At 33.6% G+C, this 15,866-nt stretch overlaps 1 protein-coding gene across 8 annotated transcripts in view; it reads left to right on the top strand.

Moving 5' to 3' along the window:
• Positions 1–15,866, top strand: part of YTHDC2 (YTH N6-methyladenosine RNA binding protein C2) — an 80,019-nt gene that overhangs the window by 32,777 nt on the left and 31,376 nt on the right. For 7 of the 8 annotated variants that reach the window (XR_002824224.1, XM_023731961.1, XM_023731960.1 and 4 more), the window contains 8 exons: positions 629–764; positions 6,644–6,770; positions 6,990–7,055; positions 12,207–12,385; positions 12,623–12,719; positions 12,797–12,887; positions 12,971–13,051; positions 15,167–15,249. Coding sequence is in view for 7 of the 8 variants with exons in the window: in XM_023731961.1 (XP_023587729.1) it covers positions 629–764; positions 6,644–6,770; positions 6,990–7,055; positions 12,207–12,385; positions 12,623–12,719; positions 12,797–12,887; positions 12,971–13,051; positions 15,167–15,249 (860 nt within the window). In the remaining variant the exon portion in view is untranslated. The remainder of the gene's footprint in view (positions 1–628; positions 765–6,643; positions 6,771–6,989; positions 7,056–12,206; positions 12,386–12,622; positions 12,720–12,796; positions 12,888–12,970; positions 13,052–15,166; positions 15,250–15,866) is intronic. The other variant, XM_004376985.2, reaches the window with a different exon arrangement.

Below are 15,866 nucleotides of genomic sequence, written 5' to 3'. Positions count from 1 at the left end.
ATGCTTGCAGTTTTCTACCATGGTTTAAAGTATGAATGCATACAGATGAAATATTCATGAGCTTTTAAACATACTTTTGAAGAATATTTTAAAATTGCTATTTAGCATAGGGAAGACTCGTTAGGTTCAACAAAAACCATTTTGACCACATGAATTAGTGATTCTTAAGCCTGGCTGCACATTAGCATCACCTGAGGAGAGTTGACAGCTCTGTGGAATCAGGAATCTGGCCCCCACCACAGGAGAGTCTGATATACTTGCTCTGGGCTAGTACCTGGCATGAGTGTGAAAACCTCCAGATGGTAACTCCCTCTGATGTAGAGTTGGGAGAGAGAACTGCTCGTGTAGCCATGCATTTATCAGCATTCTATCAGAAGCACATTTATTTAATATTGTGACTGGATTGTAGTCCTTTGCTGACAAGCTTTTTCTCAGATAAAAGACGAATGTAAGAAAGAGAGATAGTATTGTGAGTGATAATGTTAGAAAAAACATAATGAAATTAGAAATTTTTATGTCAAACCCTTTGTTATCATATGATTAGTAGTTTTTGTGGCCATATCAGTGTTTGCAAGTGAGTGTTAAGCTGTTAGGTAATTTATAATCTTCACATTTGTTTGTTTTAAAGACAGAAAAAGATGTGAATTGCCTTGAACCATGGTTAATAAAGGAAATGGATGCTTGTCTTTCTGACATATGGCTACATAAAGATGTTGATGCCTTTGCTCAGGTCTTTCACCTTATTTTAACTGAAAATGTTAGTGGTAAGTTTAATTTATTAAAAAAAAATTATGACTCTTGCTGTTACTTATGGTGGAAGTGTAGTTTAAAAAAAAGTATTTACTACATTTTTTGTTCACAACCAATAATTTGTTCTTTTGAGTACTTATGTTATTTCAAATGCACAAATCAGGATCTTATTAACATAAAAGAATAAGTAAATATTATGCTAAATCAAGAATTTTTAACCTCTAGTCTCCGGAATAATTTTATGAAGTCTTTGAATCCGTGACAATTATGTGCAAAAATCCTTTTTTTATATATGTGCCTGCACATATACTTCATTTCCCCACTGACACCCTAGGGAGGGGATCTTTACTTTTCTTTGGATTCTCAAAAGATTTGTGGTTTCAAAAAAGGAAGGGGGGAATAAAACTTTTGCTCTAGATTATTCATTTAATAAATGAAAATGTTAGTATATTTCAGTTATATGAGCTCAAGTTCTAATTCACATGTACATACTTTGTCATGTGACATGTTTTCACTAATGAGAGTTAACCTGATTTTTGGTAGTTGATTATGGGGGATATTAGCGATCAGGTGAATTTCAGAACCCTGAAGGCTTCTCTGCAGAAGGCAAAATGAAGGATCATAGGTCACTACTGGAAAGGATACAGATGTAAAGTAGTTTATTCCCTTGCCTAAACCTCTCAGCAGTATTTGACATAGTTGATCACTTCCTTCTTGAAACATTTTCTTCAATCAACTTCTGATATCCACACCTGCTGATTTTGTCCTCCTCTCACTGGCTGCAACTTTTTGGTTTATTTAACAAGAAAAAAAAAAAATCTTTTTCTTGATCTCTATATTTGGAATGCTCCACTTGATCTCTAAATTAGGAATGCTCCAGGATTCAATTCTTAAACCTTATTTCTATCTATGCTTATTCCCTAGATGGTCTCCTCTAGTCACGGCTTTATCTATTTAAAATAACTCCTAATTTTACATTGTCAGTCTTGACCTCTCCTCTGACTTCCACACACCTGATTACTTCACATCTCCAGTTGTGTGTCTATTGGATGAATAAAGCTGGATATGCCCCAAACAATTTTTGATCCCTTTCCTGCCTTCCTCACTCTCAACCTGCTCTTTCCTTAGTGTTACCCTTTTCAGTACATGGCACTACCATTCACCTAGTTGCTCAGGCAGCAAAACATGAAGTGATTCTTGACTTTACTCTCAAACCCAACATTCAATTCATTAGCAAATTCTGTTGGTTTTACGTTCTAAATAAATCTTGAATCTGACCACATCTCACTTCCCCTACTGCTGCCATCTTAGTCCAAGCCAACATTTCTCTCCTGGACTATTGCAGTAACCTACTAACTGCTTCTATTCTTGTCTAACTGTAGTCTGTTCTCTATAGAACAAGCTCATTGATCCTTTCAAAAAGGAAATTAGATTATTAGCTTATGCTACTTCCCAGCTCTCAACCCTCTCATGACTTTCCCTTAGGCTTTGAATAAGTCAAAGTCCTTTTCATAGTTTGATCCCTGGCCTCCTTTCTCATGTCATTCTCTACCACTTTTTCCTTTGTTTGCTATGTTTTAGCCGCACTTATTTTCTGGCTGTTCCTCATATATACCAGCACATTCCCATCTTTAGACCTTTGCTTTTGATGTTTCCTGTGCCTGGAATGCTGTCCCTGCAGTCCCCACAGATACTCATAGAGTCCACTGCCTTACTTTATTTAAGTCTCTACGTAGATATTGGCTTCTCAGAGAGGCCTTTTCTAATTACCTTTCTAAAATGGCACTCTTTTCTCGCTACCCTGCTTTATTATTTTTTTATTGTACTTTCATTACCTCATAGCATGTATTTCTCATTTTTTCAACTACTTTTCACCCACTAGAATGTAAACTACCTGAGGACAGAAACCTTGTCGTTTTACTCATTTCTGTATTCCCAGGGGTTCATAGTAAATGCTCAATAATTATTTGTTGAATAACGGTATAACTTCTAAATATAAATGATAATCTGTTTGAACGTGTTTAGTGACAGAAGCTCACTACCTTTCTTGAGGACATTCATTTGAATTTGGATTGTTTAAATTGTTGATTTTTTAAAATATTTTGATCTGAAATCTACTTATATAGCTTCTACCTTTTTCTGCTTTTGGGGTGATAATTGAAGAGATTTAGTGTCTGTTTATGCCTGATAGACCTTCAGGTATAATATCTGTTATTTCAGCTATTCCTCTTTACCATGACATGATATACAGTCCCCTCCTACCCTGGTCCCTCTTCTCTAGTAATGTTCTAATTTGTTCCCCTTAAAAAGCATGGTGTCTAGTCCTAAGTGTTAATCTCTTAGTGACCAGTTTAGGGTAGGCCTATCAGCCTAGGGCCACTATGAGTCGGAATCAACTCAATGGCAATGGGTTTGGTTTTTTTTTAAATCAGCCTAAAAACCTCTAATTTAGCCCATGATCATTATAGCTCTTTGCCACCCACATTGTGTTACTGATTCATATTATCTTTCAAATTCCTAATTCTTTTTTTTCCCCATATGTGATTTTATTAAATTAATCCTCTCTGTTTTATACTTCCAACTCGATGGCAACGAGTTTTATCTCTTATACTTAAGAAGCTCTGGTGGCACAATGGTTAACCTTTCTGGTTAGCAGTTCTTATCCACTAGCCACTTCTTGGAAACCCTAATGGGCAGTTCTACTCTGTCCTATATGGTCGCTATGAGTTGGCAACGGGTTTGGTTTTTGTTTTTTTATCTTATACTTGTTGCTTTGAAATTTTTGAGCTTAAGACATTCTATTTATTTGTTTTAAGTTTCATTTTGTAGTTAGATTTGGGTCATTGTTTTGGCTTAAGAACTTTTTTTTCAGTTCTAATTATTATCTAATATATCAACAGACTTTCTCAGTTTATTAATTTGAGGGGCTTGGGTCAATGATCAAGCACTGTGGTATGCTAAAAGAGGCCTTAGGCCAAAATTCTCTGGGTGTGGTCATTCAAGCAGTTGTTAAAGCAGAAAGAGATAAAGCTCTTTTGGCATATATTGTTCTTTGTCTTAACACTATGAGGCATATACTACCATCCCTATTTTGCAGATGAGGAAACAGAGTTCAGAGAGTTTAACTTGCTCACAGTCCCACAGCTAATCAATGATTTATGCCCAGGCAATATGTGTACTCTTTTTTTTTTTAATAGCTGCTTTATTCTTTTTTTCAAAATTTTACTTATTTTATTGTTGTTGAGAATATATGCAGCAAAACATATACTAATTCAACAGTTTCCGCGTGTTCAATTTAGTGACATTAATTACATTCTTCGAGTTGTGCAACGATTCTCACCCTCCTTTTCTGAGTTGTTCCTTCCTCAACATAAACTCACTACGCCCTAAGGTTCCTATCTAATCTTAAGAGTTGCTGTTGTCAGTTTGATCCCACATAGATAGCTCATTAAAGAACCAGTTCCAAGTTCTAGTTTCACCATTCTTTTTTTTTAGTAATCTGTATTTTAGTAATCTGTAATTTCTAAATTTGAAAATGTGAATATTTGTTCATCTCCCGTTTTCTTGCAATCTTTTGCCCTCCATTTTGTCTTTAATATAATGTTTGCTGAGAGCAGTTTAGCAATCTTACATAAAAGTTAAAAGATTTGAACTCTAAGACATATTGCTTTGTTACAACAGTACCTTTAAAATATTTATGAAACACTGCAAGTATTTAGGTCTTATCCTTGACCGACTTTCTAGATATTTCTTTAGTTAATATTAGACTGTTATTTTGACATTGTTGATTATCCTATGAACTCAGGCTCCTCCTCTTTATAGTTTTATTGGAAATTACTGTTCCAATATTTTAAGCCATATAAAGTAAACTAAAATGTCACTGTAGCTCTGTGAACACATATTCACTTTCTGTCTTTATATTCTAAAATCTCAACTCTTGATTGACATCAGAGTTGAAACTAGTTCATGTGATCCAGGAAACCTTGGACTTCATAGATTTCTTTTTGACACCATCATTTTCCCTATGAGATCCTATAGAAGCAGTTAGTAATTAGCTGGTTTAATAAGATTAGGCGTCTTCTGTCATACTCACTGTATTAGTTATCTATAGCTATATGACAGATGATTCTAAAATTTGCAGCTTGTGAAACATTTATTATCTCACATAGTATCTGAGAGTCAGGAATCTGGGAGTAGCTTAGCTGAGTGGTTCTGGCTCCTAGTCTCTCATCAGGTTGTAGTTAAGCTGTCAGCAGGGACTGCAGTCATCTGCAGGTTTTCTGGAGCTGGAGGAACTCCTTCCAAGAAGGCTCACATATATGGCTGTTGGCAAGAGGCCTCAGTTTGTCATTGGCTGCTGACAGAAAGCCTCAGTTTCTTGCCATCTGGACATCTCCATAGGGCTGCCTTATCGTCCCTAGGACATGGCAGCTGGCTTCTTTCTAAGAGAGTGATCCAAAAGAAAGAGGGAGCCAGAACAAGCAGGAAGCTGTAGTTACCTTTTATGACCTACTCTCTAAAGTTATACACCATCATTTCTGTTTTATTTTATTTGTTAGATATGAGTCACTAAGTTCAGCTTACACTCAAGGGAAAGGGACTTAGGCTTCATCTCATGAAGGCAGAAATAATAAAGAATTTTTTAGACATTTAAAAATTCTCACATTTATTCATACCCATCTGCCCAAAATACATGCATTTTGAGACTGTTCTCCAAGACTATGAATTGAATATTCAGTTGACACAGTAATTCTCACATAGTGCGTATAGATCATACTCACTTACAGACCTCTTTAAAAATACATATGCCTGGCCATCCCAGATCTACTGAATATGAAAATCTAGGAGTAAGACATGTCTGTGTTTTCAAAAAACAAACAGAAGGCTTATAGACCTCCTTGTTGTGTGCTGTCAAGTCAATTCCAACTCATAGTGACCCTATAGGACAGAGTAGAACTGCTCTATAGGGTTTCCTAGGCCATACTCCTTATAGGAGCAGATTGCCTGGTCTTTTCTCCCATGGAGCGGCTGACAGGTTCAAACTGCTTACCTTTCTGTTAGCAGCTGAGTACTTAACCATTGTGCCACCCGGGCTTCTTAGACCCCTCTACCCTGTTTAACAACTGTTGGTTTATATCAATAATGGATAATATGTTTTAGAGCATTACTGAATAAGAGGATAATTGGGTGTATATAGAAAATTAAATTTTTTATTTAGTAATTATCATAAAATTTATCACTGAGATATTTTTCAGTAATGATTTTTCTTTTTTCTGAAATTACAAATTTTATAATTTAGGCAAACTAGTGCTAGGTAATTATAATATATTGAATTTCTTGAGAAATGTATCTAGGAAGGAACTTAAATTAAATTGAACCTTAATTATTTTTTCTCATGGGGGGATTTTATGGGAAGTAAACTTTTGCCAGTGTTATTCCCATTAAACATCCTGAAAAATAGTAGCCCGGAATGATGGAGGAAAAAAGGGCAAAACAAAACAACAACAACAACAAAAAGTATCTTAAACTTTATATTTGAAGCTTTCTCAGTTAACCTTTTAAGCATTAGTTAGTAGCTTCCCTTTTCTGTTTTAATTATCTAGGTGAATTTAAAACAGTTTAACAACTCTCTTTCCTTCCCTTCCCTTCCAACTGATAGTGTCTGTTCTATCCTGTTTATGTTAAGGCATATCAGTAACAGGTTTCCCTGGTTTATCTGAAGGGTATTATAGTGCTGTTGTGTAGTTATGTGTGGGGACAGTCCTTATGTGCACATGAAGGGACAGGTTAATTTTCTTGAAATTCAGTTCTTCCATTAAAAATTTTTTAAAATTAAAATGGTTTTAAATAATTTAGAAATCTAACAGTTCTGTTTTTGTTTTCTTTCTTTTAGTCGATTACAGGCACAGTGAAACCAGTGCAACAGCCCTGATGGTTGCTGCAGGACGAGGTTTCACAAGTCAAGTAGAGCAGTTAATTAGTATGGGAGCCAATGTCCATAGTAAAGCATCAAATGGCTGGTAATTTCTTTTAACCTGCATGCATTCTTTGTATCTATTTGTATAGCTACACGTATCTTTTTTGATTTCTTATACTTATTTTTATATTAAAAGCTATTGTGTCATAATTGTTTGTACATCTTTATTTTAATGGCTGAATAAATAATTTTGAGAGCCAAGTTTTATAATTTTAAGAACATTATTTCTGTGTCTTAATTTGATATCTTTGAATTTTGGTAGGATGGCTTTAGATTGGGCTAAACACTTTGGACAAACTGAAATTGTGGATCTTCTAGAATCTTACAGGTAAAACTTTATACTAAGTTTTTACCTCCTTTTTTAAAAGCTTAGGCATGTAAATCATAGAATGTGACAAATTAGGCTATTTGTAGTCTGTCATCCAGAGATTGGAGCCCTGGTGGTGCAGTGGTTAAGAATTTGGCTAATCAAAAGCTCAGCAGTTCGAATCCACCAGCGTCTCCTTGGAAACCCTATGGGGCAGTTCTACTCTGTCTTATAGGATCGCTATGAGTTGGAATTGGCTCAACAACAATGGATTTTTTGGTTTATCCAGAGGTTCTTTTTTTTTTTTGTAATTCTAAGGAATTTTTCTGTGAAGTTTTATTTTGTAGGTTGTTGATAACATCTAGTGTGTTATAATAGTTATTTTAATTTGAAAAATCAGAAGGGAGATTTCTAGTTAAACATGATAAATAGGGCATATGTATTTACCTCTTCATTTTCCTAAAATCTCACAAAAATGACAGTGAAGGAAGATAAAAGGTGTAAACTGACCAAGTCAAAGAGAAAGAGGAGACATAGCTTATGGGAGATGTTAGTGAATTTTTGGATGTAAGATAGCTAATAGGTTAGTGGTAATTGACTTAACAGAGCTAAGAAACTGAAACCTTTGTACCTACAGAGGGGAATACCAATGAGAAACAAAGTTATTTTGGCTTTGGAACTCCTGAGAGTCTCATTCAACTACTTGTGACAAAAGCAGTGAAAGGGCTGAAAAAATAGTAGGATGTGTTCAGATTCTTTTGAGGAACAGTTAGATCTCCAGATTCCCTTCTGCCTTGCTAGCAGATAATATCCCTTGCCCACCTTGGCAGGAAGTGGAGGATTTAGCAAAAAAATTAAGCCACAGAGGCTTGCAGTTTTAGGATTATTAAAAAATTGACCATTGAAGCTTTGGATTTGGGATTACTGTTTGCAATGGGAGAGTGGGGTGAGGTATCAAACAAACAAAAAAACGCTTTAAGTGAAACTCTGCTGACTGAAAGTTGAGATGCTGTTCACTGCCTTTGCTTATCATCTCCCGTCACCTTTTTCTATTTGGAGCTTATATTCTTTGGCAGAAAACTTGAGAATTCTTTCCTGGAAAAAAAGACCAAGCTAGAGAAAAGATTTAGAAATATAGAGCATTTGGTGTTCCCTCAGTGAAATGATTATCTTCTAAATTATATATCTCAACAGTCCTGCCTGTGCACATGAAGTTTTTTGGTGCTGTACTGTTTATGAGGGAGTCCCTGGGTTGTGCAAATGGTTAAGTGTTCAACTACTGGCTGAAAGGTTGGCGGGTTCAAGCTTGGTGGTTCGGACACACCCAGAAGTGCTTCAGAAGACAGGCCTAGTGATCTGCTTCTGAAAGATCACAGTCTTGAAAACTCCGTGGAGCACAGTTCTGCTTTGACACACATGGGGTCACTGTGAGTCATAATTGACTTGAAGGCAACTAACAGCAACAGCAGCAACTCTTTATGAACAACTGGCTAAGGATTGATCACCAGACAGTTGAGGGGGGAAAGCACCCACAAATCAAAATAAAATAACAACAAAAACCCAGAACCGAGATGAAAGTAAGAATCAGTGCACTGAACAAAACTTCAAAAACAAAACTATAATAGAAAATTTTGCATTCGTGAAACAAAAACAGTGTGCTATGAAAAAGGAACAGAATACAAGTTTTTGCTCATATTTCATCTCATGAGGCCTACTCAGATTTACCCTAGTGAGTATTGTGGTCTACCTCCTTGTGCTGTTGATCACCCTTAACCTGTTCTACTTTTTGTTTTTTCCATAGACCCTACTACCCTCTGATATACTATATAATTTACTTATTTTCTATGTTTTTTGATTTGTCTATCTCTTCCTTCAACTAGACTTTAGTAAGCTCCTTGTCTCTGTTCAAGAACTGTTCTTGGATATAGTAGATGTTCAGAGAATATTTATTGAATGAGTGAATGAACAAGAAAGAGCCCTTGGAAATTTAAAAAAAAACCCAGGAGTATTGTAAAATAAAATTGAGAAAACCTTCCACAAAGTAGTAAAAAAAGATGAGATGGAAAATTGTAGAAAAAAGAAATTTTACTTCCTATGTACCCTTTATCAGGTAGCTGTTAGAGAATGTGCTCCACAAAATAAGTAAAACAGTAGACCCAACAGAGGATAGGTAAAAGCAATGCCCAGGATGCTGATGAAGCCAAGTGTTAGGATGACAGCCACCCAGCAGGTCTAGGCCTCACAGGAGCAGAAGATGGAGGGCTCAAAGATGCAATTTTCTGAGGGGGGAAAATAGATTGCCTATTATTTTTGACCATATTAAAAAGGCTTATGAATCTGAAAGATTAGTGATCAGTACACACAAAATTAAGCAGATAAAAATTACTCTAGAGAGGTAAAAAGTTATAGAAGGAGGTGTAATCATAGTTCACTATTTGACTCAGTGGTATAACGTTTTCATAGTCATGCTAAAGTAAAGTCTGAATAAAGATTTAATAAAAATTGTAGAGATTGGTGTGGGTGGGAAGTGTATGGAGGTGGTGACGTCATTTTTCATTAATTGACAGTTCACAGATACTGACTAAATTGTTAAACTAATTGAACAGAGCGTATGCATGTTGCTTAGAAATATGCCAATAAATACCAAAAGAAATAACAAAAAGGATTGAAAGATCCTTCCTATGTAGTATGAATTAGGAGTGAGGAAGGATTTTTTTTAATAAAACCATTTATTAGCATTATGTATATTATTGCTTTGATTTAAAAAAATCAGAAAGGCACTACTTTAAAAAATCCTATGGATCTAATCTAATTATCATTTAGACAATTAGAGATTTTAGATTAATTTAGATAGAGTATAGATTTTAGATATTGGAAAACTTTAAATATTTAATGTACTTTATAATACATTGACAGCTTCTGTTTTTAGTCTATAAGAGCCTAAAAAAGAAAAAAATTGAGTCTGAAGTTAAAATATATTAAAATATCCATTATTTAAGAACATGTAAATTTTTTATTTGACCTAGACTTTTGTATTTAATTTTATAGATGTAGTCTCAGACATTAAACAAAACAAAACAAAAAAACCCAAAACCCTTTGCCATTGAGTTGATTCTGAGATAAATGTTTGAAGTGTGAAATTAGTTGTGTCATTTTAATTTCATTAAATGATAATGTAGGTTACAGAGTCTCAAACTTCTTGGCAGATCCAAATGCTAATTCTGGTGTGGTGGGTTTTGTTGTCATTTCAGTGATAGCACCTAGAACTTGCAATTCTCTTAGTGCTAATACTCTGAATGTTCTAGACATTCTTTGGTATTAGTTAGGTAAAGCTCACTAAACACTAGAGATTAACAAGTAAAGTAATTATCAATTAAAAATTTCAAATGTTTAAAATTAAATTTATTATTATTATGTTTGCTGGATTATTGATAATTGATATCTAAAGTTTAAAGCTTTAAATAAGAAACATAATGCCCTCTTTATTTACCTGTTAAACAGTAAGAAAATAATATACTTAAGACGTTTTAAAATGGATCTTGAAATTCAAAGTACTCCAGTTTTAAAGTTGCATATGTTTCATATTTTCTGTATAGAAAGCAATCTTATGCTGTTTTTCTCTTAAGCTCTTTACGAGATACTGGGCTGAAGTGAACTTCCAAAAATCCTTTTGAACTTCCTAGAAATGCTATTGATAATTACTAGTGATGGCAGTAGTTTTTTTTTTTTTTTGGTCTTTTTTTACATATGGGATGAAGAAGCAAGATATTTGTTTCAGTTATTTATGTTATTCTGGCTTTTGGAAAATAGCATTACCCAATTAACAGTCATGTTAAGCTGGAGCATATAGAAGGTTTTTTTTTTTTTTTAAAGTGACAATATTCATCAGAGTGTTGTTTATATAACAAACAATTAGAAACAACCTGTTAAGAAAATATGATGACCAAATAAATGTTTGTTAACAGTTTTATTGAGTTATAATTCATATACCATACAATTTACCCAATAAGTGTACAATTCAGTGGTTTTTAGTATATTCAGAGTTATGCAACCATCACCACAATCAATTTTAGAATATTACTATCACTTTGAAAAGCAACCTGTATCCATTAATAGCCACTTCCTATTTATCCTCAACTCCTCCTAGCCGTAGACAGCCACTAGTCTACTTTTTCTATTTATAGATTTGCCTATTCTGGATATTTCATATAAATGGAATAACATGATATGTGGTCTTTTATGATGGACTTCTTTCACTTAGCATAATGTTTTTATGGTTTGTCCATATTATAGCATGCATCAATACTACTTTATTACTTTTTATGGTACAGTAAAACTTGCGAAAGCCAGAACCTGCGTAAGGCAGAAACCTGTCAGAGAAGGAAAACTCAAATATTTTCCACTAATAGGGAGTAATAGAAAAGTGGTAACCTGCACCCTGTCTAAGGTGGAAAACTTGCGAGACCCAGAAAATCAAGGCAATCCCATTGAGTTCCAGCTCTCACAGATTTCACTCTATATGCATAGTATGGATATACCACAGGTTATTTATCCATTCGTTCATCACTTGATGAATATTTGGATTGTATCTACTTTTTGACTCTTATGACTGATGCTGCTGTGAATATTTGTGTACAAGTTTTGATGTAGACATAAGTTTTAATTTCTCTCGTATATATATCTAGAAGTGGAATTACTGGGCATATGATAACTTTTTAACATTTTGATGAACTGCCAAGGTGGTTGTACCATTTTACTTCTCCCAGCAGCAGTATATGAAGGTCCCAATTTCTCCGTTCCCTTGGCAACACTTGTTATTGTCTGTTTTTTTTTATTATAGCTATCCTGGTGGGTGTGAAGTGGAGTAGTATGTCATTGTGGTTTTGATTTGTATTTTCTTGGTGGCTAATGATATTGAGCATTTTTCATATGCTTATTGGCCATTTGTGTATCTTTTTTAGAGAAATGTCTTAAGATTTTTTTTAAAAGCACTTACTACTAAATTTTACTTAGAAAAATGTGCTGGAAACCAAAGCAGGAATTGTAGCTAGTACATTAAGTATCATTTACCCTTCTTAGGGTTTTTTTGAAATTTGAAGAAGGAAATAATGGGAATCATAATATTTAAGGGTTACTTTTTTTAATGAAAATTGACTTGATCTTTTTTTTTAGTGCTTCCCTGGAATTTGGAAATCTAGATGAAAGTTCTCTGGTTCAAACAAATGGAAGTGACCTCAGTACAGAAGACAGAGAGCTCCTGAAAGCTTACCATCATAGTTTTGATGATGAAAAAGTTGACTTGGATTTGATCATGCATCTTCTGTACAATATCTGTCATAGTTGTGATGCTGGTAAATAAGCATTGTCTATAAGATCTGAAACAAAAATGTGTACTTTGATTTAAAAATTAACATTTCTTGTGTATAAATTTCTATATAATTTCACTGATAGTAATGCTTGAATAGTCTCGTAAGTGTAGTCTCGTAAATATTGTTAGCAATACTTAAAAACACATGATATAGGAAGTTCTGTTGATTGGTAATGATTGCAAGATGAGATTTAAGATTAAAAAATTATTTTCTTCTAAGGTGCAGTATTAATCTTCCTACCTGGATATGATGAAATTGTTGGATTGAGGGATCGCATCCTGTTTGATGACAAGCGGTTTGCTGACAATACACATAGGTAAAAGCTAAAGCTTTGTATTTGTTGCTTTAGATAACAGACTGGAACTATAGTATATATTCTCTTTCAATTGTCAGCAGATATCAAGTCTTTATGCTTCATTCAAATATGCAAACATCTGATCAAAAGAAGATATTAAAAAATCCACCTGCAGGTGTTCGAAAAATAGTAAGCTTCATAAAATCTTTTTCCATTTTTATTTGTCATTGGTTCTATTTTCATATTAATTATAAAATAACATCCTATTACAGATCCTTTCAACTAATATTGCTGAAACCAGCATCACAGTCAATGATGTTGTCTTTGTTATTGATTCTGGTAAGGTGAAAGAGGTATGTTTGGGTAAATTGTATTTTTATGTAAATGAAGAAGGTTAAATTCCATTCTAACAAATGCTTTTACAAACAGAATTCACTCTAATGGGAAAATTTCTAGTACTAGATGAATTTAACAGTAGCAATTGTTAATTTCACTAAAATAAATATAAAGTATATCTTGTTACAGTTAACCAATTACAGTGGAGAAAGATGTAGCAGTCTGCTTCCATAAAAGAGTACAGCTTTGGAAACCCTATGGGGGCAGTTCTACTCTGTCCTGTAGGGTTGTGATGAGTCGGAATCAACTCACTGGCAACGGGTTTTTTAACAAATTATACAAAAAATATAGCTTCTGCTCATTAAATACTAGGAAAAAAGTAAAGAGTTTGGCTAGTTATAGTGAAACTTAATGTCACACAATATGGGAATTTGATTACATATTTTATATATTTTCTTCCTTTAACTGAGTCTGGATTCTGTCCCTCCTATTCATTGTTATATCTTCAGTTCCCTACATATAGTTGTTAAAAAGATATTTGGTTCAAGGGAACTACGCTGAAAGAAAGCAAACAAACATATAAACCATGGTCAGTTGGCAAACTGTAGCCAGAGAGCCAAATCTGGCCCAACACCTTGTTTTGTAAATAAACTTTTATTGGAACACAGCTACACCTATTCTTTTACCTGTGCTTTCTGGCTGCTTTCACACTGCAGTAGCAGATTTGAGTTACTACTACAGAGACCCTGTGGACTCCAAAGCCTAAAATATTTACTCTCTGGCCCTTTACATAAAAAGTTTGCCAACTTCTTGTGTAAGCAAAAGGCAGCATTCATTTCTTTTCAGCATTGCAATGCCCAGAAATTCTCAGTGCCCCAGACTTTTGGTAGAGCCTTTTCACTGAAAGAATGAAAGTGATGGAGGCAGTTAATTTTTCAAGGGAAGAAATATGATACATGTTTTAGAAACCAAATTATGTGATCTAGTAGAGATAAATAATTATTTTTAATATAAAAAAATGTTAATTGCTTTATAATGTTCTCAGTGTAATTTTTAGGAATATCTTATGAAAATAAAATGTTATTATAAAATTTGGACATATTCATTACAGTTGGTCATAGTGTAAAAGAGAGATAAATTTTATTTCTTACAAGACCACAATAAGGAATATTATTGCTAAAAATATGGATGGTGAGACAGTGAAAATTCAGATTTTATTGCCATAAAATTATCTAAAATTGATGAAATAAATTTTGAATAAACATTTTAAAAGATATAATGATTTATTTGTTATTTATATAGTAAACCATAGTTAAACCATGGTGGTAGTGTCAAAAAGTTAATTATCTTACATACAAAACTGACAAATGCTAACATTTTATTAAAAACTAAGCGGCATCTTTTCTAAAAATTTTTATATTTAAACTTAGGAGGACCCTTTTTATTTGCTCTGTGTAGTTCTTTTATGAAAGGAAAAGTAAGTGACTGTTTGAAGTATATATTCTAGTTGGGAATGTATTTTTAAAAAATATTTCTCTATGGTAAAGTTAAACTTCAGCTTCTTTGAGGAAGTAAGTGGTAGTTATTTTTGTTTTTTACCTTTTCCTTTGTAACATTTTGGAAAGACTGACTTCACTAGTAGCTCTGTAGGAGACAAAATGGGAGAGGTTAAGAATTCTCCGCTTTGGTTATTTTAATAATTGTTCTTATTCTTACCTCTCCAGATAAGCTCCCTGAAAAGTATTTCAAAAACTGTTTTTTCTATCACTCCTATTCCCAAAATGGTAGAAATTCCAATAGAAAATAAACACAATAGAACAGATTAGTTCTCTCCAGTTTTGATCCCTTATGAGAACTGCCTGTCATTACCCACCTTTAGCAGAAAAACATGTAGGTCAGCAAGGCACAGAATGGAAAGTTTTCTAGCTCTTGAGTTTTCATCTTTTTTTTTTTAAGAATGGTTGTAACCAGAAAATCTGTTTTTTTTCTTTCCTAATTGGTACTCTGTTCTAATTATTTAATCAGTAGGGGCTTTGAATTTAACTTGGCATGTTAAAATATGTTGATTAAGTTTCTATTTCCTCTGAAATACCTTTTGTGTTTTTAAAATAAAGATGTTTTAAATATTACAGAAGTCCTTTGATGCACTAAATTTTGTTACAATGTTAAAAATGGTGTGGATTTCCAAAGCTAGTGCCATACAGCGAAAAGGCAGGTAATGTATATTTTAATGGATATTCATTCAATTGCCTATAAAGTAATAACATTTTCATATGTATTACATATTTAGTATATATTCCACTCTCTATAAAATATTAAATGAGTCATATTAGTTTTAATTTTAAATTGTTTTTGCAAAGCAAACAATTTTAATACTTTTTAAAAAGGCAAGTATAGGTTACATTAAAAACTTTTGCCCAGTATAATCCACACTTAGAAGACATAGAAGCTAAAAATCAAAAGAAAAATTTTAAACCTTTGCAATATGGGACAAAAGGGCTAATTTTCTTATAGGAAAAAACTCTTTAAAATTAATTAAATAAAGATCAGTAATCCGGTTTAATGAAACAAAAATCCTCACAACTGGACCAATAAGCAACATCAGGATAGATAGAAAATATTGAAGTTGTCAAGGATTTTCATTTTACTTGGGTTCACAGTCAACGCCCATGGAAGCAGCAGTCAAGAAATCAAATGACATACTGCATTGGGCAAATCTGCTGCAAGAGACCTCTTTAAAACTTTAAAAAGCAAAGATTTCACTTTGATGGTTAAAGTATGCCTGACCCAAGCCACGGTATTTTCAGTTGCCTCATATACATTTGAAAGCCG

The sequence above is a fragment of the Trichechus manatus genome, unplaced genomic scaffold, assembly GCF_000243295.1.
Source record: "Trichechus manatus latirostris isolate Lorelei unplaced genomic scaffold, TriManLat1.0 scaffold00047, whole genome shotgun sequence".
NCBI classification, from domain to species: Eukaryota; Metazoa; Chordata; class Mammalia; order Sirenia; family Trichechidae; genus Trichechus; species Trichechus manatus.
This window is presented reverse-complemented; position numbering and strand designations above follow the sequence as displayed.